Raw genomic sequence first — 27,076 nt, 5'->3', positions numbered from 1 at the left:
AGGCCCACCCCCAGCACCCCAGCACCCCCACCACCCCCAGCACCCCAACATGTGTGACAGCTTCGAGGGTCGCTCTGTGACAAAGGGCAACTAATTTAGTTTAATGGGCGTCGTGCGCGACTTTGTTGCCACAGCCGCAGAATTTCTTGCGGCCAACTCTCGGCCCCGAGAGCGGGGGGCTTGGTGGCCGAGTGGGGTGGCTCTGTGGGTGGCGCCGGGTGGCACAGAGCCACCCTTACGCACTCTCATTAAGCATTTTTAGTCGAGCTTAGCGAGCCGTTTGTTTGCATTGTCAACTCTGACCCACCAACTCCGAGGGAGAGAGAGCTGGAAGTTCGACTCCGACTGGCCATAAATTAACACACATGGTGCGGTGGTGGTGGTGCTGCTGGTGGCCTGCCAACATTTTAATTTCACTTTTGTTTGTTTGATTTTTGGCTTTTTGCAGTTTGCTCGACAGTTGGCCATGGCCAGGCCAACTCAACTCCCTTTCCGGCCAAGTCCGGTCCGGTCCGGCCTGTGTGTCCTGTCTATATCCCTGCCCATGTCCTGGTTCAAATTAAAAATGTTTTTCCCGCTTATTTGTCTTTGGACTTGGGGACTACCCGACAGCCATTTGTTGCTGTTGGCCGCGCGCTTTGATGTCAAATTCCGAATGATTTTCCCCACTTGGTTCTGTTTTTTTTTTCAATACATTTTATTTAATTTTTTTCGTGTTTAACTTTGTGTGTGTGTGTTTTATTGTTTTTGTTTTGTTGTTTTTAGCTTATTTGTTTTTATAATTTGCATTCTGTATAGGTAAAAACACTTATATTTGTTTGTCGCTTAATTGACAAGCGCGATATCCACAAATACACGGATCTATGATAAATATAGAGAAACTAAACTGAACTTGGGGCAACGGGAATTACAGGAATTGCAGGAATTACAAGAAATACAAGAATTATACACGTCTGCTGGATGATTACTTCGAATTGTTCATTTATCAAAATATAATGCTTAGGGTCTATGCAAAAAAATTGTTTGTATATATAGTATGTATGAATGTAAATACTATGTATGTATAGCTATATCTATGTATATATATATATATATATATTTAGGTATATCATTATGTAGATGTGTGTGGGTGTGTGTGTTTGTTTAAGCTACAACTAGGATAATTAGACCGTTATACACTTAGAAGTACACTTAGAACAATTGAACTGACGAATTGAATACATGTTCTATCCTCTATCTCTTAGTTGCTGCTAGCATGGGCGCTGTCTCGAGAGTGTGTGGGCGTGTCATAAGTTAAGGCGACTGTCGAAGATCTAACATCTATCATTTGTATATTCTCTATCGGCATATCCTTATATCGAAATACTTATCTTCATACGTTTAGTTATAGCTCCAAAAAAAAAATATTACAAATTATATTAATAAATTTAAATTGTTTTTTTTTTTTTAAATTTAATTGATGAGAGCGCAGTGTCAGGGTCTCGGCTGGCTCTCGACTTAAATACTATCAGGTACTTTGGCATATTTTTTCCCTTAAATACTATCCATTCAACTGAACTACTGTCTGTCTGTATTTCTATATATATTTAGATTATATAAATCCATTTAAACATATATAATTGAATTTTGTTTCTGCTTCTCTATATTTTTATATATACTCGTATATATTGTTGATTTTTTTTTGTGGCACTTCCTAGGCATTTGTTTAAGGCATGGAAATGGTTAAAACTATTATTATTGGGTCGAAGGAGCAGCCAGATAGAAACCAACTGAGATAATTTCATGCTTAAGCTAATAGATAAAAGATAGATCATATGAAGTAGATCATATAGGCAAAAGATATTGGTAAAGAAGTGAAAGATTGAAGTGAAAGATTGAAGTGAAATACCAGGAAAGCTGGTAAATATGTAGGTGGAAAAACACAAAGATAAATTTATCGGTAGGTATATCTAAAAGATTTGTGTTTGATTATTATTCCATCTTCATTTCCAAATGGCATTAAATGATGAACCCTTAACAAATGCCCTCGCAGTGCCGTTAATCCCTTCGCTGCGCGGAAAACTCAACAGGTGCCCCTGCAGCCAACAGTTAATGTATTTTTTTAAGGCGTTTCTTAACACTCTCCCTCTCTCTCTCTTTCCTTCGATAGTTGTAAATGCCTAACACTGATTCTTTGAAGCTTAGTCTCTGTTTAGATAGAACTGCGCTTAGCCTAGATTGGAAAACCGAAGCAGAAAGCACACTACGGCTTCGAAAAAGATCATTCCCTCTGCTAAAGCTAAAGTACATTCCATTATTTTCCAGTGGGCTAGGCAGGATACCGATTAGAAAACGAAGGATCTGGATGCCAGGGGGGGTTTTGGTTTACCTAAGCCTAGTCATACAATTACGATCAGATGTGTGTGTGTGTGAGCTCTTTCTAAGCTAAATCTTTAAGTTACTCGTTACTCGATTCGAATTTTTGGTTGCTGAAAATCTTCCAATGGCGCGGACGCCCCAATCTTACCCCATTGAACGATCCAGGACAGGCCAGGAGCAGTGCAGAGCGTAGCCCTTGTCCCGTGTCCCGTGTCCCTTGAGATCAGTCTTCGAGTGGGCTGCTCGATCGAACTACTCGATCGCTTAGACCGCTGTGGGGGGCGGCAGCAGCGAGGAGTTGGAAGAGCGCAAATAGGGATTACCGTAGATGGCGCTGTACCGCGGATCCACGCTCAAGGCCATCGAGCTGGGCACCACCACGTGGGTGGTGGTGGCAGTGCTCTGGTTGCTGCAGCTGCCATTGGGCGAGGAGCTCACCACAGAGGCCGTCGTCGACTGCAGACTGGGCAGACCATTCTCCTGGCGTATCTCCCGGGATCCGATGATGCTACCCGTCAGACTGCCCCCGCTGCTGTTGGTGAGGAAGGTCATGGGCAGGCTCTGGCCGGCTGGTGGCTGGTGGTGCGGTGCCTGGTGGCTCTGCTGCTGCTGCTGCTGGTGGTGCTGGTGTTGCTGGTGGCTCTGCTGCTGCTGAAGCTGCAGCTGGTTCTGGTGATTGTTCTGAAGGATGGTGGAGCTGCCATTGGACTTGGTGGAGCACGTTGTCAGATACTGGGGCGGTGGGCTGTAGTGGGTGGTGTAGTCGCCATAGGGCACATATCCGCCGGAGATGTCCACCTTGAGGTCGCTGTAGTTGGAGGTGCGATCGCCTGGCTCCATCTTGCAGCTGACTCCTCCGTTCTTGGTGATCTGATGCTCGCTGATCACATCGGCGGGCGGCAGTTTGGTGCGATTCTTGCACTTCAAGTACATCACCAGGAGGATAATGAGGACCACCAGGAAGACCAAGGCCGATGCTCCACCCACAATTGTCACTAAAAGGGAAACGCTCTCTGTGATGGAAAGGGAAGAGAGTCAGCGGAAAGGGGAAACAGATGCAGCATGAGTAACGGAATAAATATGTTCATAAATATGGTATTATTTCTGATCTATGGTAACTATAATTCCTTGGGCAGGCAAAGAGGCAAAGGTCTTGGTACTCACTCTTGGCTTGCAGCTGTATCTCGGCCACGTCGTTGCCGTAGTCGTTGACGACAGTGCAGTTGTACTTCCCGTAGTGGTAGGCCTGGCTGTCCCGGATGATGAGCGTGCTCTTGACCCCGCCGGGCACGGCGTCCACCAGAATGGAGTAGTCATGGCCAGACTCTGAGCTGATCTCCTGTCCGTTGAACGTCCACGAGACATGACGGGCCCGGGGCACACTGCTGGCAAAGCACTCGATGCGTGCGGTGTCCCCCACCAGGCCGTACTGCGTCCGCTGGGAGCCGATCGATGGGGATCCCTTCAGGTAGACATAGGCATCCGCTGAGATCTCCGCATAGCCGGGCACATTCACCTTGCAGTAGTAGCGTCCGGCCGTCTCGTTGCTCACGCTGAAGGTGAGGTTGGTGCTGGTGCCGACAACGCGGTCGCTGGGATGCTGGATCCAGACAATGTCCGGCTGGGGATTGCTGTCCACCTCGCAGCTGAGGGACACTACGCTGCCGATGTCCGCCTCCAGGGATTGGGGACGTTGCCGGAAGCTGGGGGCATCTGTTGTTGGTGTATGGCGATGGGGATGGGGATGGGGTTGATGAGGTTTCATGTGGGCCTCTGTCTGATATAGAGCTCTACTTACAGCTTATGTCCAGGGTCTCGCTATCCTCGCTCTTGCCCACGGAATTCTGCACCTCGCACTTGACAATGGCATCGTGGAACTTGCGCGTCACATTGCGTATGATCTGCAAAGTGAAACGGAATACGAGAAGGGGGGGAGATCTGGTTAATAGAGAGCTCCACAGGCAGCCATCTAGCTGGCTAGCTGGCTAGCAAATTGTGGGAACGTTAGGCCTTTCCGGTCCAGGCCTAACTGGTTCCTATAATTGCCATCCGTCCCCGTTCCCGTTCCCGTCCCCGTCCTGGTCTTGAGTAACATTATACAACACAGCAGCAGGCAGCAGGCAACAGGCAGGCATTTTTATCGCAATAGTTGCTCTAATTATGCGCCTCGCTTCTGGAATGTTGACCAAGACCAAGACCAGGCACCGTCACCGGTCACCGAGGAACCATGGGAGCGCCACTTACCATCTCAGTTTTTTGACCGCCTATAATTGGTTCGTCGTTGATGTACCAGCGATAACGGACATCGCTGGGATTGGCATCTGCCCGGCACTCGAGTCGCACCTGGGCATGCTCCACAATCCGTTGGTGGGTTCCCATAGAGGAGCCACCAGTCGGGCCTCCTCCCAACACATTCACCTTGACTTTGGGCGCGTACTTAACCTGTGATGGACAGAAAGAAACGAGAGAAAATCGAAGATGACGTTAGTTTTTGGGGTTAAGTCAATCAATCCCACACACACTTGAGGGCTCGAGAGCTCGAGGGCTAGCACTGATGTCCCTTCTTTTGGGTTTGACATCTTCGTCAGGGATTTGTCAGCTGTGCACACACCTGACACTCAACACTACGACAAGTTGGGGGCCTGCTGATGGGGCCTTTTGTTTGGCCTGGACCATGCCATGCCTCAATTTCACACCCTGATGGGAGATGCGAGATGATGACTGGATGGCCTGATGGCCTTCGCCTTTATGCTTGAGCATGAATTAGCCCGTCAGTGTCCATGTCCATGTCCAACACAAAAGCCCCATTCAGTGTGCCATTCTGTGCTCCTGGGTTCGGGCTGCATAAATCGGCCTCCGCATCACGTAAAATTGATAGTAGGCTCAGAGCCAAAGAGCCATAGCCATACCCATAGCCCAGTCAGAGCGTTGACTGCGACGCGTCAGCGTCCATAGATAAGGCAGCCTCATCACCAGGCCCAGGTTCAGGCTCAGGTGCAGGTCTCTCCCCCTCTCGGACATGCAGAAAACTGCAATGTCCTGGGGTGGGCGGAGAGGGGGCCTGGCCTCCCCTGTCTGTCTGTGTGGACAGCATTGCTTTGCTTTGGTTTGGTTTGGGTCTGGGGCTGAGTCTGGGTCTGGAATTCGGGGTTCGTTTGGTTTTCGCTTACCTCGACACGTATTTTCGCCGAGCGATAGGTGCGGTCGGCCGTGTTCTGTGCCTGGCACGTGAAATTCGTGTTGTGGTGCTCCTTTTTCGGTGTGAGCCGGAGCACCGACTTGGCCGTGTAGCGGCGCAGATCGGGCAGCGGTATCACCGTGTACTCAATGTTATCCGTTAGCACGTTGCCCAGTCCATCAATCCATGTAATCTGCGGGGAACGAGGCAGGAATAGAAAGCGGAAGGTGTGTGTGGCAGGTTAGAGCAACGTTTCGACTATGCACATATGCGGCTTGACTTCTGCTGCCTCCCGAACAGCAGGACGACTCACCTCAGCTGCGGGCTTCCCGCCCACAGAGATGCACTCAATCTCCACCTTGCGATCCTCGGTGGCATAGATGACATCGCCCTGGGTAATTTTCGGTGCCTCCGGCGGCACCAGCACTGTCAGGCCCGCAAATGTCGACCGGATGGCCGGCTGTCCCTCGGGGCCGGGACTCACTTGACACTGGTACCGGGCATCGTCGTCCAGCATCACCGGGTATATGTCCAGCGAGTAGTCGCCCTCCTCGTCGCTGCCAACCATCGCGTACCGCTCGAAGCCGCTCAGATCGCGGGAGGTGCCCAGCCCGAAGTCGTCCTTGGTCCATTGGAGGGTGCCCTGCTTGTTGATGACGCGGCAGGGCAACGTAACGCGTGCCCCCACCACGGCCGTCTGGTCCTGCGGCTCCATGGCGAATCGCTGATTCTGATAGCTCGTAAAAGGCGAGGCATGGGCCGGCAGGACCGTCACTGACGTCAACACCAGCAGCAGCACCGGCAGCATCATCGCGAGTGTCTGCATCGTGGGCGGCTGATGTCTCCTCCGTTGCGTCATCCGAGTGGCTGCAACAGACAGAAGGGAGGCACAAATGCGATTGCGGTTTAGTTAGGGTTCACTGGGTTTTCTCCTTAAAGTTTACTATGGAGTTTTAAGGTGCTGTATGGCGATTTCCATAGAAACTTCCACCATTGCATGCCAAAATATATGTACATAATTCTGCTTAAATCATATTCATTCATTTGAATGTGAGCACGAAATTTTTCCTGTATTTTAATAGTTTTTTGTTTTTATAAATCAAATATATTTAAATCAATTATTTGAATATTTATGTAAAATAAATTAATGGCAGAAATATTTAAAATTTCAGGGCTTTTTTCTCCACGTGCAGGAATACAACATTCTTATTTCTTTTTTATATTTTTTCGAACGATCTATAACGTATACGGCACGCCAGATGGCCAGATATGCAATGCATTCTCTATCGCATGGATTCATTGCGGATGGATGGGGGGGACTGTTGCTTTCATTTAGCCTTGATATCTCTGTAGCGGATTGGGCTTGCAGCTTGAAGCGAATCGCTTGATTTTGTTGCATTTTTGGCAATCATCAAGCGATTATTATTATGAAAACCGGAACCCAGTTTGCTCGAGCCTTGAGCTGGCGCCTTTAAGACCCACCACAAACACAAACAAAACACACACAAAATTGTCTTTTCTTCTTGTTCACATATCTATCTATTTGTTTGTTTGTTGTGCCTTTTTATACCCCTTTGTTGGGGGTTTCTTTCTGTATGTTTTTTTTTTTATCGCGTTTCGCGCGTTTTGTTGGACAAATTTGTTGGGGAAACGGAACAATTGCTTCAGGGTCTTATTACTTATTATTGCGTTTATTGTGTGCGCCGTTTGCTGTTTTTGCTGTTTTTTTCTGTTTATGTTTTCGGTTCGGTTTGGTTCGGTTTGGTTTGCTGTTAGCGCGCGTGTCTTTTTTAATACTCATTTTTATTTTCATTCGCATTTTATTTGGTTTTATTCATGTTTCTTCAAGCCATCCGGCGGACTCGGCTCTCGACAGGGCAGGGCCCGGCCCGGAGTACGTGAGCGCCAAAGCGAATTACATTCAAATTAGTCAAAGCAGCTGCTCGGAGGGGGGAGCAAAGAAATAGGAGCAGGAGTGCTCCTTCAGAGCGGACGCCACCGCAAGAAGGCTCAAGCCGAGAGGAAAACGGGTTTACGATGTGTAAAAATCTTGGTAAATATTCAGCAAAGAATGGCTATGTATGGTATGTAAAACACGAGTATTAAAACCACACAAAAACACAGATATGAAAATGTTCTAACGAACCGAAAGTGGGGGGAAAACGATGGCAGGAAGAGGGCGGTGGGGAGGGTAGGTACTCCAGGCCACGGGGGTGCCGAATAGAGGCTAAGGGTTCCGTTTGGTCTGTGCGGCTGAACCACTCCAAGAAGAGGCCTGGAAAGTGGTTGAGGGGGGGAAAGCCAATGGAAAGCGAAAGCAAAAATATAGAGCCTTGTGCTTCAGGCCAGATCCAACCAAAAATTCTGTTGACAGGCTTATACTATATATTTGTCTATCCATAATCCCAGTAACATCTATCCACACCACTCTGTTTCATCGCCCTGTCCGTAACTCAATCTGAGAGCATGTTCTCACCATTCTGCCACTCACTTCCATTTCCACTTCCACTTCCACTGACTAGAGCTCCACCGCTCCACATACAGCTCCACCTTTAGCTCCAGCAAAACGCTGAGCTCTACTCGAGTGCCATTTGGGAGATTTGCTTAATAAATTGCAGCTACAATATATCGTATGAAGCACAATCTCAACCAATCAACCGGCACTACCGTGCCCTGCCCGGCCCTGCCCTGCCCTACCGTATTTATTTAAGCCCGAGGAGCCCGGGGAAGACCCGCCCCCACACCTGCTAGTACACGCAGAGAAAAAAGACCTGAGAATCGAATATTTACTTTTGGATTTAAAAATGTATGCACAATAGATAATATAAATATATTTCATATTTCAAATAATTTAATCGAAGTTTATAATAATTTCAAATAAATAAATCTTGAATATATTTTTGTTTAAGTCGTATTTAAATTCACTGTTTTTGTATTTTTAGAAACCGAATATGAAATTTAAATATGTGACTATTTTTCTCTGAGTGTACAAGTAGTGCGTCCCTTTCGGTAGCTGTCGTCGTCTTCTCTACAGGTGCTGGCTCCACTTGAATTTTCTCACGCATTTTTTCTTTCGTTGTGGCTGTTGCTGTTGTTTTCCTGTAACTACTATTTTACTATTTCTATTTCTGTTTCTGTTTCTTTTTTTTTAGTTTATTTTCGCTCTGTATTTCTCTATTTCTGTATATTCTGTGGAGTTTAGGTTTTTCTATTTCGTTTCTTTGTGGTTCGCTTCCGTCAGTGGTAGGGCCTTTCGACTAATTTCGTTTTCTTGTACGCTATTATTTCTTTTTATTGCATTTATACGGAAATTGGCGCCCCTCACACGCACACACACACACACACACACACATGCACAGAAATTAAACAAAATTATAACAGAAAATAAAAAAAAAGAAGAAGAAGACGAGAAGAAGAGCAGCATTGAAGGTGCACAGAGCGAAGGTCCGTAAAAAATAACCCAAAAAAGATGCAAACGGAGGCAAAAGATTAGCGAGCTTCCGCTCCGGCACAGAGCCCCCCAAAACGGAACCTAAAGGGAGGGGCCTGGAAATGACTCGAAATTAGAGCTGGCATCCAAATCCACATGAGGCTGTGGGAGAGAAACCCCGACTGGAGAAGATGATGATGATGATGATGATGATGGAAAGATGGAAATGGTGGTGCCAGATGCCAGATGCCAGGTGCCGGGGCAGTTGATTCTAGGGATCTATCCGATGCTGTTGCTGTTGCTGGGATCGGGATTGAGATTGGGTTTGGGGCTGTGGCTGTGGCTGTGGCTGGGGCTGGGGTGGACTGATGACGCTGCGTTTGGTTAGGTAATTAAAGGCGATTATAGACACGCTAGGTCCATCGGTGCAGAGTTTTCTTTTTGCTGCTCTCTCTCACTCTTCTTTATGGGCGATAAAGATTCGGTTTCATCGGCTCTTGGGCTTGGGCTTGGGCTTGAAGAGGTGCAGAGGGAGAGGGAGTAGGCTGTGGCTGGGAAAGCGGCTCAACTATCGGCTCTTAGCCGTCGGCGGCGGGGGGAAATTGATTATCTTTTTTTCGATGGAAATTACCACCGAATGATGATTGGGTGCTGGGTGATTTTTCAAGGCAGTGGCTGTCTGCTTTAAAGAGCCATCTCAGGGCCAGAAACATTTGGAGACTTTAGGCAAAACTGCTCCATCCTTTCACTCCTTTTGCTCTTTCCAGGCCATTTCATATAGGTCACCGTCCGACAGGGGCTCGGTGTGGTCTGCAGACGGACTGTGAGTGGGCCCTGGCTAACAAAACAAATCACTCCACTCATTGGCCAGGTCCATGCACAGTAGCTGGAGAGATGAAGCCAAGCCTGGAAGCCAAAGCAGTAGCAGCTGCAATTGGCCCCCTCCCCCCACCCCTATCGCCTGGCCCCTCCCCGCTTTTCTCTCTCTAAAACTCAAACAAAAAACTGAAACTCAAGTTGTGGGGGGGCCTCTCCTCTCTGGGCCTCGGCCCACCTGCTGTGGCTGAGGCTGAGGCTGGGGCTGGGGAGGGGTCGGCGAATGCCGAAAAACTTTTGCCCAAGTCCAAGTCGGGGAGGATGGTGGATGGAGGGAGGGGTGGGGAGGGGACGAGTGTTCAGTTCAATATAAATTTTTCAAAGTTATTTGTACCAGGTGGGCCTTTCTTTATTGATTTATGAGAGCCACTCTCGACGTGCCTAGGAGTGCGACTAACGTGGAGAGAGAGAGGGAGGCAGGCATAGGGAGAGGGAGAGGGAGAGGCGGCGAAAGCACAAGATAAACTGTAAATGACAAAAGTCTTCTCTGGTCGTCGAAGGAAGCTGAACATCCGCTGCAGCTTGCATCTAATAAACCGAACCAAACCGAACCGAACCCACCCGAAGAGCACTGCAGTCCGAGGCGAGTCGAGGCGAAGCGAGCCGAATCGAGCCGAGCCGAACCGAACAGAACTGACGATAATAAGTGCGGATGGATGGATGTATCGTGGAAACTGGTTTGGAGAAGGGGAAGTATCGTCATTAGCCCCAGCTATCGGATCGGATCGGATCGGTGGCTGCAGAGATGCTGCAGGAGCAGGAGTGGCTCTCTGCGTGACACGATCCATGCCCTGACTGGGATCGCTGGACCGTCTCTAGATGGTGCAGTCGGGCGTTGCCTTAGCACCTGTTCCCCAGTTTCCAGTTTCCAGTTACCATTTTCCAGTTGCAACTATAAATATCACAACAGATGCCTCAGACTGGCATTAAAGGATGCTGCCATGCCACGCATGCTGCAGCTGCACAGCTGCCCCACAGCTTCTTGTGGTCAGCGTCGGCAATGGACAGAGATGGAGATGGCGATGGAGATGGAGATGGGGAGCGATGGCTGCCCCTCTGAGGCAGCTGCCAAGAGTTGCATGCTCGCAAAAGGAAGCCCACTGGCCGAGGGAAGTTGCTGCCGCCGTCGCCGCCGTCGCCGCCGCCGCCGCTGTCTGCCTGACAAAACAAGCAACAATCTCCTGAAGCGCTGTGCCCGGTGCCCGGTGCCCGGTCCCCCTGCTGGGGCTGCCGTATCGATTGGATTTCGAGCAGAGCCACAGCTACAGAGCTACAGAGCTACAGAGCTTCAGCCACGGCCCCGAGATTTATGTGTGATAAGCGTCGCCTGAAAATAATTACTGTATCTGTATCTGGGTCTGGTCTGCCAGCCAGTATCCAGCATCGAACATCGAGCGACGGGCGAACCGAACGCCAGCGAAAATTGAAAACTGGAGCGGAAAGCGCATGGAACGGAAATGTTTTTTTTTTTTTTTTTTTGTTATATTCCTTCTTTTTTGTTGCTTGTTGTTTTCCCAGTGATTGGCATTTGGCGGCTGCTCGGAGCGCAGACCAGAGGAAGGGGGGCGCCTCTAAAGTGCCGGATTGCGGCATCAAGCGGGTATTATCTTGGGAAAAGGCGAAGCAATCAGCTTTTGTCTGCAAAACAGTTGCTTGCCGGCGGGATAACGATCAATCTTTATTGACGATTGACGATTGACGAAAGCTATACGCATACGAGTGTGTGTGTCACAGACAGCAGGCACAGCACAGTGTTGAAGTGTGCGTGTGCGAATCCTATTCGAAAAGTCGCGAGTATCGAATCGAGCCGAGAGTGTCATAATATTTGTCCGTATAGCAGGCAGTAGATTTGAACTCTCAACTTAGCTGAACTTATGGTCCACCTATCAGAAGCCACTGTCTGTTTTTAGCCAACAGGTAAGTCGGTCAGATACTGTCATATACACACATATTGTATGTGTATTCGATGCTCCCATCTGGCTCTGCAGGCTCCAACTTTAACTGCCAGTTAAAGTGTCGACTGTACTTGAAAGCCGCAACGAGGATGCCTCAATCTGTCTCACTCTAAATGCCACTTCCTTTCTCTTTCCCTCGCACACACACACACACACACATGCAACAGCCATGGCTGGACTGCTCTTCGGGGACCGGTTAACCCTTCACCAAAAAGAAAGAGGAAGCGGGGCAGAAAAAATTGGGGAGAAGTACGTGCAAGGCTACTTAAAGGACTTGTGCTGACAAAATGAAAATGGCAACAAACGGAAGAGCCGAAAGGGATACAGGGAGTGGGGAGTGCGGAGGGGAAGGGAAACGGCATAAAGGATATTGGTCGGCCAGGACCCAGAGTTCGGCAGAGATTAGGACAATTAAAAAAGGGAATGCCTAACAATTAAAATCAATTTGTGCGTTAGTCTGTGTCTGCCCAGTCTTCCTGCCTCCCGGCCTCCCGGCCTCTCGCCTTTTGACCGTATCTCCTTTTGGGGCCCTGCTCCAAGGAGAGGGACCCCCTTCTCGGTGATTCTGTTGACAATTTGTTTGCTCGAACAAATCAACTAAAAGGCAACGGCTAAGTGGCAAAAGGAGAAAGCCAAGCCAAAGCCGAAGGCAGATCCAAAGGAAGAGGAAACGGACGAAGAGCAGCCAAAGAGGATGAGGCCGAACAATGATGGCTTCGAGGGATTCAATTTGGGGCGCATCGTCCTCTTCTGCATCCCCGGCTGATTAAGAGGCCAAAAGGAGCCCAAGTGCGTCTGTGTGTATGTGTGTTTGTTTGTGTGTATGTGTGGGCCCCAAGGCAAAAGCCCGGCTAAATGGAGTACCGGGATCACAGAGAGCCCGAGACCGAGCCCGAGACCGAGCCCGAGCCCGGGTCCAGTGTCAATAAAAAGGCAACGGCCAAAAAATAAACTTAAATCGCCTATTAATGGCCCACACACACACGCACACTCACAGACACACTCAGAGCCATTCAGAGGAACCTCGGGGCCGAAGTCCTTACAAGGACTACAAAGTCAGCAAAAGTTAACACAACAGTAAACGCCAGATAAAAAGGTCATCGTTCTCATCCTTCCAGAGGAACTCAATCAATGGGGGGCGCCAACACAGTTAAAAAGGAGAGAGGAGAGTCACTATTCCACAGAAACAAGTTTCAAGAGAGCTTTTCAGCCGGACAGTGTTGGTTAAGGCAGGAATTTAAAAAAAAAATTATTTTGTATTAGATAATCTCTAAAGGATTGAAGTAACAGATACGAAGAGTGGTTAAGGATTGAGTTTAAGCAATTATGTTTTCCAGTGTTGACTAACTATAATGACTATAATGTAGTCTTCACTTGAATAGCACCATACATTTTTTTAATCAAATGTACAGAATACAGTCACAGCTGATAAATTAGTTGATCTATAAATGAAGAGCTCTTCTGGTTGTAAACGGGACAGTGTTGGATAATGCAGGAAATGAAATGTAGTAGATAATCTTTCTATGATTGAGGTATAGACTTAGTAAGGAATTTAAAGAGTTATGTTTTTCAATGTTGGCTAACACCTTATAACAGTCATCACTTAATCAACACTATAGATCTGGATGGCAACTCTTAACTTGAGTCATAATTTAAACATTCATGGATGTTGAAGTTTTTTGTAATTAGTTGTTTTGCAGCACTGTTAAACACTCTTTTCAACAGTCTCTCGGAAACTCCGTTCCAAAAACGCATAAAAGATTAATGATGCCAAAACATGACTCGATCGCAGCTCAGATTTCATAAGTTTAATCAATTTAATTTTGAATCAATTCGAGACAAGGCCCTCCGTCTCCCGAACCCCCCACCAGTGTTGGCTAACACGGTTAGCATGGCTATCATATCATGACCGAGCATTGCCCGGCGACGACCAGTTAAGTTATTCATCAAGTCTTGCAGCTTCAGCTCGGACAGGGGATAAGACGACGACGGAAGGCAGAAGAAACTAAGAAAAACTTGTTAACCGTGTATAATTAAAGCATCTGGAATCGATCTGACTCTCATTAGCATAATTCTAACATAATTCCTGACATGGCCGGGCATAAAATTATGAAACGAACCCATAGATGTAGAAGACAGCCAGACAAACGGACGGACAGCCATCGCTCCCAGTGGCAGTCGCAGTGCCCAGCAGCAGCCCAAACTCCAAATAAAATCATAAGAGAAAATGATGACAGACGAGCAGGAAAAGGTCTATATGTACACTCGTACGAGTGGTGGTTGTATCACGGGGTCTGTGGTATTGGAGGGGGGGACTGTGGATTGGGGCTCGGAGATTGGGGAGAGTCAGAGCCACAATGAAAGTTGCTTGGCCACATCGAAGCTGAATTTCAATCAGTAAATTGAACACCTGAACTTAACTGATTTCGTGGTTGGTTTTTTGTGTTGTTCTTCTTTTTTTTTGGGTGTCCGGGGTTTCGGGCCCGAAGAAGATGTGTGTGCTGTGTGCCGCGACAGCAACAAAAGGCAAGGGCAGAACAAGTTGAGGTCGGGCAGCGGCAGCGGCGGCGGCAGCAGGAAATTAAGCCAGGCCAAGAAAAGATACTCTGATGCTCTAAGATACACTGTCACTGCAACAATGACAAAGAGAAGCGGCTCTCAGAAGAGGGGCAGTCAGGCCAGACCAGGCCAGCAGCTGTCGTCTCTTGAACAGTATTTGGGGTCTGTCTTGTGATTGTGGGTTCGGCATCGGCATCAGCTACAGGTTCGGTTTTGGGTTTTGGTTTTGGGTTCCCCGTTCGACTTCGACTTCGACTTCGGCTTCTCCACTTTATTTTAGCATTTTTTTCAAATTCATGTTTATGGTTTTGTATTACAAGCGATCTGTGCCTATGCCCGTGCCTGTGCCTGTGGCTCTGCCTGTGCCTATGCCTGTTCCGGCGACTTTTGGCCGAGAGTCAGAGATTTGTATAACTTTAAGCCTTATTAACATATTTTATGCTCCATTCGAGCTCCATTCCAAGTCCAAGCTCGCCCACACACATCCAAGCGTGTTTTTTTCTTTTATTATTATTTCACTTCATTCCGTTGCGTTTCGTTTTATTTCCATTCGTAGCGGACGGAGAGGAGCGTGTGGGCCGACGCTTTGACATAGATCGATCCAATCCAAGCCGGAGCTAGGCTCGGAGTCGGAGTCGGAGTCGAAGCCAGGCGATTGGCAAACAGAGTGAAAAATGTCGATGTCGAAATAGTAGTTTCGGACCAGCACGAGCTCGAAAGGTGTTTCTGGAACGGGGCCCACAGCTGAGGATGATCTGAGACAACCTGGCTGGGGAAAGGAGTTGTACGACCTTCCAAAATAAAGTCCAAATAGTAATATGTAAGAAGATGAAATGTATTAGTAGATTAAGAAGATTATTCATTTAATTATCCCGGGTATTCCTTAGACGATACCCATCCATATATTTGAGATTCATTGACAAAGTTCCCATAGTTTAACGCTCAAATGCTTAGTGTTTTCCTTTCAAATTATCATCCACCTAAGCCTGCCCCAAAATGCAGCAGCAAACGTTGCGACAACGACAATTGCCTGACCAGAAATCTGTAAAATCTTCACTTGACAGCTGTCACTGGTGTTTCTTGTTTTTGTTGTTTTTGGCGTACCCTGGTACCTGTTTGGGGTACCCCAAAAGCCGAAAGAACGAGCAGGGCAACGTAACGTAACGAGAAGAATAAACAATCTTGGCCGGCTGCTACCTCATCTGTGGCTGTGGCTGTGACTGTGGCTCTGAATGGGTTATTCTTTTGTCCGTTTTTGGGGGCCCTGCCTTCATGCGGCTAATTGAGTTATACGAGTGTCCCCCATCCATCCAGAGACCCAGCCACATGACACTGCAGCAAGTGCAGGGTCCGGGACAGCAGAAAAAGAAAGATAACACAACAGAAGAGAAGGCAAGGGAAGAGAAGAGAGAGAGAGAGGAGAAACAACCTATTTTAAATCGTACAAGAAATATCCACAAATACAAATCAATTCAATAAATAAGAGCCAGATGCGAGATGCGAGAAAAAAGAGACCTTTTTCACCGTACAGATACAGGTGGGTTTCCCCACTCCACTCCACTCCACTCCATTCGATTCCCCCCATTCTGTCATTCTGCTGTGTGGGGCCCCACAAAAAAACTTCGACTTGGTTTAGTTAGTGCATTCAGTTAGAGACGCGACGCGATGCGATGCGACGCTACGCGACTCTACTCGATTCGACTCGAATCGCATCGTATTGAAACGTGTTAGAAAAGAGCAATAATAATGAACACAGAGCCAGAGCCAGAGACAGAGACAGAGACAGGGAAAAGGTGCAGCGACAGAGACAGAGACCCACCCGTTGCAGTGTCTGAGATACAGATACAGATACAGTTTTCCCGATTCCGAATCCGATTTCGGTTCCAGCGACCCACTCAGAGTTGTCAGGCTTTTCTTTTCGTTTGATTGCTTTGTGGTCGACCGTTATATTGGTGGGTTGTGTGGGCGTTCTTTCCCCACTCCGCACTCCGCACTCCGCACTCCTCTATACCTCTCCGTATCTATCTTTCTGTGTGTGCTGCACCACATGCACCACAAGCTGCTGCCACCACAACGACAACAACTTCCACTGGCGACACCTTCAGCCTGTGTCTATGTCTATGTCTATGTCGACCAAATCCGATTATAACTAATTATTATGGACGCGAAACTCGAGGCGGAGCAGGGGACAGGGTTGCCACACTGATTTCGGTTCGTCAAGGGCTTGGCGTGGGCTATTCTTTGTGTCTTTATTTTCTCGCAGTTTGTTTTACAATTGTTTTTTTCTTCTTTTTCGTATTTTTTACTACTATTATTCGACTCGAAGCCTTCGCTTCGACATTGTGTAATGCCACACGTATGACCGTAACAAAAATGCTACAACCCCCATATTTGTACTGAGAAATCTCCAGCAAGAAATCATCCACGTAGAAGAATTTTGAAAGATTTAAAGAGTATTAGTTGTAGAAAAAAAGCTCTGAAAATCGAATAGTTTGCCAGTGAAAATTATTAAAAGAATTATGGGAAAATGTGTGATTTAAATTAAATATATTACATTAAATTTCATATTTAATTGAAATATATTTCCTAATATTATGAAATATAATTATTTTTTAGTTTTAATATTAGATTAAATATGGGACGTAGTCAAAATACTTTTACAAATATTTATATTAAAGTCAAAGTGAATTCTATTTAATATTCAAATTTAATTTAACCTAAATATGGCTGTATTTCTCTGAGTGTATGGATTCTTCACTCATTTTCTTTCATTAACTTTTGGAAAATATGTCTGAAGCTAAAAATGCTCTCATTATTAAACATTTTTGCAGCTTTTGGGATTCCTATAGATGGATTTACCTTTGTGCAAAGGGGGCTGGGGTGGGGGTTGGGGTTGCGTTTGCCCCTCTCTGGGTGTTTTTCTCTCTGTTTTGTTTTCTCTTTGGGGCTTCGTCTGCCGTTCCGTTGGAGATCTGCAAGGAAAACACAAGGCGGAAAAGTCAGATTATTAGTTTAATTCCTGATTCCGGATTCCTGATGTGTCTGTGTCTCTGCCTGTGTCTCTGTCTGTGTTTCGACTTCTGGCTATTTTTTGTTTTCATAGCTGGATTCTCATGTGTGTTTGTGTGTGTACATATTAATTGTTGTTCCTATTGCTACTTGTTTTTGGCTATGTTTTTGCTGTTGTTCCGCTTGGCCTCTGGCTGTTGGCTGTTGGCTGATGGCTGCTCTGTTCGTTCGTCTTCATCTTTCGGCCATAAACACGCACGGTCCCGTGTTTGGCAGCGATGGGCTTCCGCATTCATTGCTCTTTTATAGGGCACAAAATGTTTATTAGACATAATGTACCCCTGCCCACAGTACATAGCCCAGTACACCCATCCATTCATTCATCCTGCCCCAAAAAACTTGTCGGGAATCACGCATATTTCGCATAAAAAGTCAACAATCGACATTTTTATGCAACTTTTACCCCACGCCAGTCGTTCCTCTTTGGAGAAAGGACCTTTGTCTCTGTCTCTGTCCTTTCCTCTACTTAATTTTCTATTATGATCTTCGGTAATTGTTGCAATGAAAATATATTACGGAGGAAATGGCTGTGGGACTTGGGAAGTGCTCCGATGGTGCTCCAGGGCATTTTTATTGAAAAGGTATCCGAATGAGATGCGGATTACGAATGGGCAGACGATGGCAACCGAATGAAGAAAACAATTTATCAAATATCGGAGTGTAGCAACTGCCTGATAGTTTCGGTACGCACTGTATCATGTGCATACTACCGATGCCCTGCAAAGGCCTGCAACAAATTGAGAAATTGATTCATGCATGAGACCCCAAACCCCCCGTGTAACCGCACATATGTGTGTTGCTAGTTCCCCCCTATTTTACCCCCCACCCCCACCCCCACCCTGTTCGTCACACACCTGAGCGACCGACCGAGCGACCGACTGCAGGCCATGATTCATGGAACGTTCTCTCCGATTATTCCCTTTGCATGCCCTTCCAAGGAGGCAGCAGGAGTGCCACTGCCACTGCCACTGACAGTGCGAGGGTTAGAAAAGATATATGTAGGTATGTGTGTGTGTGTGGGTCTGTGTCTCCGACACACACACACAGGGACAACATGCAACACAATAAAAGTAAATATACAGAGAGCCAGCGAGTCGAGCAGGAGCAGAATGAATGAAAAAACAAAAGTACAAAACGTGTGTGGCACGGAAAGCCAAAGCCGAATCAGGCGATTGTCTCTTTTTCCAGCTGCTGCCCCCGCTGCTGGTGGGGCAGGAGGTGGTGCAAACGCACTCCAGGACATGGCAGGACAGGGCTACAAAATGGATGAACGTGGCAACAAGCGTTAAGTGGTTGCCTGTTTGTCGCTCGTGTACTTGGAAATGTTTTACAAATTCAACGGCAGCCGGAGCGGGAGCGGGAGCGGTGGCAGGGGCGGGGGCTGGGCCGGGTATCAAAATGGGAATAAATAAAAATATCGAAATCAACACAGAGCGGGGGGAAACCAGCCACCCCCGCACGACTCCCCTAGCTGCCACGTCAGCTGTTTCCTAAACCCCCCGCCCTCAGCAGCGGGCAGATCCAGATCCCGAGTCAGCTGCTGTCGAAAATGCGCTAATTTAACGATTTACCCAGGGAAAATCCTCCACTACGGGGGATGGGATAGCCAGGAGGGGGTTCCTCCAGATGGTAGACAATTGCATGACTCATACGGGGAGAGGGTGGACTGCGATTGGGCTCGCTTTTCCGCTTTTTTGGGGGTTGTCCGAGGGCGGGCTATACGGTTTTACTCGTAAAAACTGAACAACAAACAAAATCGAAACTTAAACTAGAGCACAAAGGCAGCTGGAACCCTTGAGGAGTGGGTGGACGTGGGCGTGGGGGGGTTACAGGGGTGGCTGCATAGTGACTCATAGCCCAAAAAAAAAAACAAACAAAAATAGATGAATTATTTATTAGAGACATTAGAAACCCCTCCTCCCACGTACCAACTGGACAGAGTGCGCTTCGTTTCCTTTTTATATTTTATGAAACAAAATTATAAATTAAATAAATAGTAATACAAAATAATAAACCAAAATAAAATGAAAGAAAAAACGAATTAAAATTTGTATACATAATTCTGATATTAACAAATAAATTCGTATAAAAAATAATAGTAATAAACACAGAAACGAATTTATATAAATATATATAAATTAAAAACTAACAGAAAAATAATAAAAAAAATTATGATAACAAAAAACAATAAAAATATTAAATAATAAAATTAAAAAAAAAAAATTAAATAAAAATAAATGTTTCGAAAATTCCAAGTGGAATAAATAAAATATGTAACCAAAAACTGTAGGCTTTAAAGCATTCCCAAGAGAAAGAAAAAAGGCAGCCTAAAATAAAATAAAAGTAAAAATATAATTACAGTTCTCCATTTATTGTTATTGTAAATTAATATCGATGGGCTGCCCTGCCATCGAGGCGATAATTGATGGTTAAATTGATTGATTGTCTGTGCAAAAACAATCATCGGGATTATTTTTGCAAAACATTGTTGTACATTTTGTTTGTTTTTGTTTTTGTTTCGGATGCACATGTAAAATGTGATGGAGCCCCCACAAAAGTTTCCTCTAATCAATGAAGGAATTTTGTTGCAATCAGATTGAAAGATTTTCCTGGGAAATTCAATGGGATTTGCTCCCCGGCCTGCCCTTGCTTCCTGCATGCCTGGGATCTTTTCCGGCAAATTCGATCTCATTCCTCCGTCCGGAACGGAGTGTCCGGCTATACTCGGTCGGTCTCTGGCCTCTCGTGAGAGTTGTTCGGCCCCACACAAGACCACAAATATTTCATATGCAGGCAGGCCCCCCTTCCCCACCCCACATTCGTATAGCCCCTATCCTGGAGGGCAGGCGGCGGAGGGAAAAGTTTTTCGGCTTATCTAAATGCCATTTTATATTTTTTTCTTCTGCTTCTTCTTCTGGGCTTGTTCTTGTTTATCTTGTAGATACATCTTTGACGGAGCAGAGCTGGAGGGAACATTCTGCGGTCAGAAGTTGTCAGTTGATAAAAATGCTGTAGCCAGAGACGGAGACGGCGACGGCGACGGAGACGAAGAAAATAGAGTCAACGATAGACAAGTGGAGGAAGAAGTGGAAGTGGAAGTGGAAGACCAAAATCCACTTTGGCTAAATGTAAATATTAAATTTGCGCATAAAAATAATAGTATGAACCAGGGGCAGAGGGGACTGCGGGAAGGAACGATGGAGAAATGGAGTGAGGGAGGGCTGGACATGGACACGGACATGGACGGCGGATAGACAAACTAAACCAATCGCCCAGTAACTGCCAAAAACTAAAGTGAATTCTCACAAAGGTCTCCGCCGGCAGCAGGAGAGGGGCAGCCGGCGGATCCAAGGGAGGACATGAGCTCGTCGAGCCATAAAAAGCTGACTGCGACAGCCAGGGACTATGAAGTGCCAGCAGAGCCGCAACGAAGGTCCTGTCTCCCCTAGCCCCGGACTCTCGGACCCGCAATTGACGCGCCACGTCCGCGTCCACGTCCACGAAGGCGCAGAACGTACAAAAAGGAGCAAAAAAGTGGAAGACGACTCCATAATAATTTTATGCGCTTCCAAAAAACTTCCGTTCAGTCATTGCGTTGTGTTTCCGCCGGGGAGTCGCGCGACGGACGAAGGCGAAGACATCGCACATGGTTGACTCCAACTCCTGCTCCTCCTCTTGCCCCTCCTTCTGCTCCTCCTCCGGCTCCTAGTTTGAGAGATGCGCTTAGAGATGGCAGCCAGACATAACTCACGAGCCATATAATGATGGAAAAGATAGGCTCCTGCCCTCGAAATTTACTAAATTGTAATTTTTATGGTAGAAACCTTTTCTTAAGGATAGGGATAAAGCCTGAGATTGGTGAAAAAAACGTTTCCATAGCATTTATGACACATTTATGAAAAAATATTGACTACAAATATATTGACAAATTAATTAACTAATTCGTTTATTTCTTACATTGCTTTAGAAATTTTGAAATAATATTTAGAGATTTTTCCTAGAGATTTAGAGGGTTTTCTTTGTATATATATATCTTTAATGAGGTTTTTTTGGTACGATCACGCGCTCATCTCGAACCCCTACCCTTCACCCTCTTGAAATTCGGAAGCCAAATTGCCATAGAAATTTTTTGTAGATATTTTCTTCTTTCGCTTCGTTTCGTTTCGTTTTCGTTTTTTTTTTGTGCTGTGTGTTGCCTGCTTCACTTTACTTCTGGCCCGTCAAGCTTTTCCTTTATGGTTACTGTTCGGTCGCTGCTTTGGCTTGATTTTTCCCCTTTCCCCGAGCGAGCGAGGGAGGGAGGGACAGGACAGGATGGGGAGGGGAGGAGTGAGTGGTTGCTGAATGAATGAGCGAATGAATGAATGAATGTTCAACTGTCACTTCCGTCAGGCGGGCAATCCACCCACACACACACACACACACACACCCACACACATCAGCATACATTCCTTTCGTTCTTTCATTCCAAGGAGGAGGAAAATGAAAGGAAAGGAGCGAAGGGTTGCACGCGGCAACAGCAACAGCAACAACAACGACGACAACGCGTCAACATTGTTGTTCCTGAAAGTGGAGACAGAGAGACAGAGACAGAGACAGAGAGAGAGCAGACCAGTCACAAAAAGGGTCGAGTACTCTGATACTCTCTCGGATTCATGTTTCATATCATAAATAATTAAATAATCTATTCCATTTGTTGAATGTACAAATATAGATTTAAAATATAAATTGTGCATGTATTAAATATTTTCATAGTCTTTTGGTAACGATTCTCAAATCTATGTTTCATCCGATTATGATGGAACTATGATGGAAAAACTATAGGCTATCGACTTTGGTGGTTTTATTTCCACAGCTCTTTGGCTTTTGGCTGCTTGTGACAAACATCGGATGGAAATCATAATACCCGCCCGCTGGCAGGGTATAATGACATATTCAAACGCAGCGCGAACTTGACGACGCCCCAGAGGAGTAGAGATGTTCCACACCAAGAAGCTTCTTGGTCTGGTGCGGGGGGGAGGGCACTGGAAGCGAAAGAAATGTGGCAGAGGGCAGGCATAGGGCAAGAAGGAAGAGCGCAGGAAGTAGAAGCGTTGCCAGACATTTTGACAAAGCTGACGACAAGGACATACACTTGTAATAACATGAAAAGGATATTGTAAAACATTTTCATAAGTTCTTTCAATTTCTTTTCTTTCGGCCTGACTCAGAGTTCAATTGCCGCATGAAAACGGCTGCCACAGGATGGTAGATGCGAAAACAGATCCCGTTCGGGGAATGAGGGGCGATGAGATCTCGTATTCCAGAGTCCCCTGGTCCTGATATCACATTTCAAACAATTCTTCCCCAAATCTTGCCTCCCTTTGCCATCTTCCCTCCCCCTCCCCCTTTCCCACCCTCTGTCCCTGTCCACAATCCTCATTCTATTCCAATTTCTAGGCCATATGGCATAAATTTTCGCCTTCGACTCTCATTCCAAAACTATTGTGCGGCATTCAATGACCGACAATAAGGAAATTTTATGCCCATTTGAGTCCAGTCTTTCTGGATCTCTTCTTTCCTCCCCCCTGCACTCCCTTGCCCTGTACCGCTGCGATTTTTAGACTAATTTGATGTTTGTCCCCATTCCGCGTGGCCTGTTCTTTTTTGGGCCGTCTGCCAACCCCCGAAAAGGGGACTGAGAAGGGTGCGGAAGGGAGGCCATCAAAAGCCCGGAACGGAATCACACATGGCCGGGGCCGTAAGAGCAATCTTCCCCCCCTCGAGTCACTTATTGACTTGAGGAGGTACCCGGCGGCACACTTCTCCTCCTCCATCTCCTCCTCCTCCATCTCCTTTGGCTCTTGGCCCTGGAGCTCTGGTACAACTTTTCCCATCAATGACTATTAATTGGCATTCTCGATGGGATCTCTCTACGTATCGATGAGCGGCTGGAGCAGGGGCAGGGGCAGGGGCAAGGCTGTGTGTGCGGTATGCTTCACTTGCATTAAGGCGGCGCCATTAAAGCTCATCAAAAATGCAGGCCAAACCGAATGGGGGGGGATGGAGAGTGGGGCAGCAGGCAGCAGGCTGGGGGCTGGTGCGGGGTGCGGGGTCGGACGAGGGAGGAGGCACTTTAAAAATGCCGCTCTCATAGATTTTCATTTTCCATTTCCATTTTGTACCCCCCCGTCCTGGTGCAAAGTGGTGGAGCTCTTCAGCTGCTGCTTCTTCTTTTGCCTCCACTTATTTTTTGGGGTCAGGCCGCATGCCCCATCAGAGCCGCTCCAACCTCCCCCTCTCTGGGCTCCTAATGATGATAGCTTGACAAATATTTATTGCTTAAGCATTTGAGTGCAAATATTTTAATTAGTCTGGCGACAAGACAACAAGCAGCATGGAAGAGCGGACGGGCGGGCGGACGGACGGACGGACGGACGGAGGTCATGGAAAAGAATGAAGAAACAAGAAGCTGATGGCTGAATGGATCTAAGGCTGATGGCTGGAGGCTGATGGCTGGGGACTGGAGGCTGGGAGGCTGGAGACTGGGAGGCTGCAAGACGCTTTTCATCGCCTGATGAGGCTTAATGAACTGCAAAGCGGCTTTCAATTGTCTTCAATTAACCAAATTAACCAAGGGATAAATTGTTTTCCATTCTTCACTCGGCCTCTGTCTCGCATCGTCTCTGGCTGGAGATGACTTGAGAAATGAGTGGCCAAACAGCTGTTGGATGCAGATCGATGGACCCATCTGTAGCGGACTTTGAGGGGCTTGAATGGATTCCGACTAGTCCTACAGGGTTTCTTGCATTTAATGGAAAAATCGTGTTTATTATTTTTTAAAAAGAAAATGTTGCAAACTGTATAAAAAGACAGCCAATCATGGCTTTTGGCTCAAGCCAAAAAAAAAACCCCCAACCTAAAGGGCTCCAGGAGGAATGGGGAATGGGGATGATGGGGCGCCTCCTTCGCCAGTCAAATCAGTGGCAACGCCACAGCAGAAACTGTCAAAAAGGCTGACAGCTCTCAAGGTGAGGCGGCGAGCGGCAGCACCGAAACATAATTTGTGGCATGCAAAGAACTAACAAAGCGACAGCCGCAGCAGCAGCAGCGGCAACAACAGCAGCGGCAACAGCAGCAGCAGCAAAAATCAAAAAGAAAGAAAGCTGAAATTGAAAAGGAAAAATAAGTTTCGACATGCTGACGAGGACGCGTCAAAACGATCCAACAAATGTTGGGTGCCGATGCCCCACTGCCATCGAGGAGGCAAAAGGACGCGGAGGTCCCTGCCTCTGCCTCTGCCTCTGCCTCTGCACCGGCAATCAATATCTACAGCAAAAACAACAACAACAACAACAACAACAAGAGCCACAGCAAGTTGCGACATGAGCATGTTGCACTTCCGTCGGCCTGCCTCTGCCCCTGCCCCTGCGCCTGCCTCCCCCCGCTCAGCCTGTCGATTGTTTCAGACGTTTTCAGCAATTTGCAATGCCAGCAAATTGGGGCAAATTATAAAATCCAAAAAACCCCAACACACACACCCATATACCCATAAATGGCAGCTGGACTCCCGACTGTGGGGATACCCTGTTGCAAATTATGAAATATATACAATGCGATGCCACGCTCGAAAGGGCTGTGCGAGAACAGCATACCCTTGCACCCCAGTGAGTACAGGGCATAACAAGAAGCACCAGCAGCAGCAAAAAGGTGAAGAATCAGAAGCTGGAGCTGGAGCTGGAGCTGGAGCCAAGGAAAAGGTTAGCCCAGAAGCCCGGAACCGAGGCCCAGAGCCAGAGATGAAACTTTTCTTGCCTTTTTTGTAATGACAAGGGACAGGTGCGTGTGCTTCGGTGTATCTGTGAGATACAGATCCGAGCCTCTGTGCATCTGTGTATCTGTACATCCGTCTATCTGTGTGTGTGGAGTGTGCTTCTGGGCCCTGGCTGTGGCAGTGGCATCATTGACACTGCAGCCTCCAGGCAAATCGAAGGCACACAATACTAAGTGAGGAAAACTTGTTTTTCCCCCCAAGCTCTAATATATTTATATAATTCTTTTTTCTACTAAATGGCCTACGAATGATAATCGTTTTGAGGCAATCATAAATCATGCAAAAGCCAGAAGAGCAAAAGATGAACAGATTGGAGCAGAGCTAAGCAGAGCATTTGCTTTTCCCCACGAAAAAGGGAGTGGGGGGGGGGGGGGGGGGATGGAATGATGCCTCTGATGGAATGGTAGAGACGGACAAAAAGTCAATTAGGGTCTGGCCAGAACCAGATCTATCCCAGAGGAAAGTGTAAAACGTGAATAGGAAATCAGATCACAATTTTCAATTATCGCTGAATATTTAAGAATACAACAAATGAGACTACACCGTGTACATTTTTTGTTATTGAAAATTCTTAAAGGGAATATTGTAAATGTTTGTCGTACAGAATCTACATATATTTGGATTTGGATCCACTCATAAGGAAAGAAATATCTGCCACGATCACTGGCACACCGTGGATCTCGTAATTCATGGATCTCTTCGAATATTCTAAGGAACATCCAATCCCATTCCATTCGTGCACCACCCACCGAAACAGGGAAAATGTCAGAGGCCCGAAACTGTGGGTGGGCTGGGGCCCCTAACCGTATTTAATCAACAAAACCAAACCAAACACAAGAAGGTCAAAGTTGAGGTGCAACTACTGGTGGGGGATTAGTGCATTTTCCAGAGCATTTTCCCAAGCAAAAAACAAAATATCCAAAAATTGTGCGGCTTATTCCGGGTAGGGGTTTTGGGATACTATTGCCATAAATAAAAGACAAAACACAATTGCTACTCACAGTGGCCGTATTACGGGTTCCTTTCCCCGAATGATATTCGGTTTTTTCAATATACGATTAGGACTATATAGATCTTAGTGCCGGAACAATCGCGCACTTATCTGGACACTGCATAATATCTCTCTCTCTCTCTCTCTCTCTTTCTTTCTCTCAGTGTGTTTTCTTATTTATGTTTAATCCATTTAAGCCATCACTTCACTTTCCTTCACTGGTAATCCACACCAAAAAAATCGTTTTTTGGCTTTGCACTTGTTTATTTTTTCTTCTTCTTTTCTTTTTATTATTTTGGGGTGTATTTGAATTTTTCCAGAAATAAAAAAAAAATTATAAAAAAAACTCAATTATTTTTTGCACTGAACTGAACTGACATTTGCCTTTGCCACATTTGTTTATGCCACTCAAACTCTTTTGTAGGTTCGTTCTTTCGTTGAAATCTTTCCACTTTTGTTCAAATATATTTTGAAAATTTCACACATTGATCCAAGTAGGAAGTTTTTTCGTTCTTTTGCTCACTGCTGTCCCTTGTTTTTATTTATTTCTTAGGTTTTTATTTATTATTCCAAAAAAAGAATATTCATTCACGAATGTTTCCATGCAAAGAATTCACGCTTCACGATAAACACGACGAATATATTTCGAATACACCCGCAGCCCACAACGTGAATGGACGTGTCTCGACCATGTCACTAACAAAAAATTTCTGAGATACGAAATACATTGGGGCGGCAAGGCCGGCTTTCAAAACCGCCCGCCTGCAAATGTTGCCGGTGCTGGGAAATGTTGCTCGGCAACAAGCGCGTGTTGCTGATGACAAAAAGGGTATGGACAACAGGCCAA

General features: G+C 46.5%; 1 protein-coding gene across 1 annotated transcript; it reads right to left on the bottom strand.

Moving 5' to 3' along the window:
- Positions 1-1,787: 1,787 nt before the first annotated feature.
- On the bottom strand, positions 1,788-26,258 carry LOC6598460 (irregular chiasm C-roughest protein). Its single transcript, XM_026990420.1, has 8 exons — positions 26,240-26,258; positions 17,216-17,328; positions 5,850-6,403; positions 5,529-5,729; positions 4,603-4,800; positions 4,157-4,259; positions 3,523-4,071; positions 1,788-3,371 (listed from the first exon to the last, which is right to left on the bottom strand). The coding sequence occupies exons 3-8, from the start codon at positions 6,393-6,395 to the stop codon at positions 2,623-2,625; spliced, it is 2,346 nt and encodes a 781-aa protein (XP_026846221.1). The 5' UTR covers positions 6,396-6,403; positions 17,216-17,328; positions 26,240-26,258; the 3' UTR covers positions 1,788-2,622.
- Between the last annotated feature and the right edge of the window lie 818 nt (positions 26,259-27,076).

This window comes from Drosophila persimilis, unplaced genomic scaffold, assembly GCF_003286085.1.
Source record: "Drosophila persimilis strain 14011-0111.01,24,50 unplaced genomic scaffold, DperRS2 tig00000579-arrow-pilon, whole genome shotgun sequence".
NCBI lineage: Eukaryota > Metazoa > Arthropoda > Insecta > Diptera > Drosophilidae > Drosophila > Drosophila persimilis.
The sequence above is the reverse complement of the archived record's forward strand: the minus strand, read 5'-3'. Positions and strand labels throughout refer to the sequence as shown.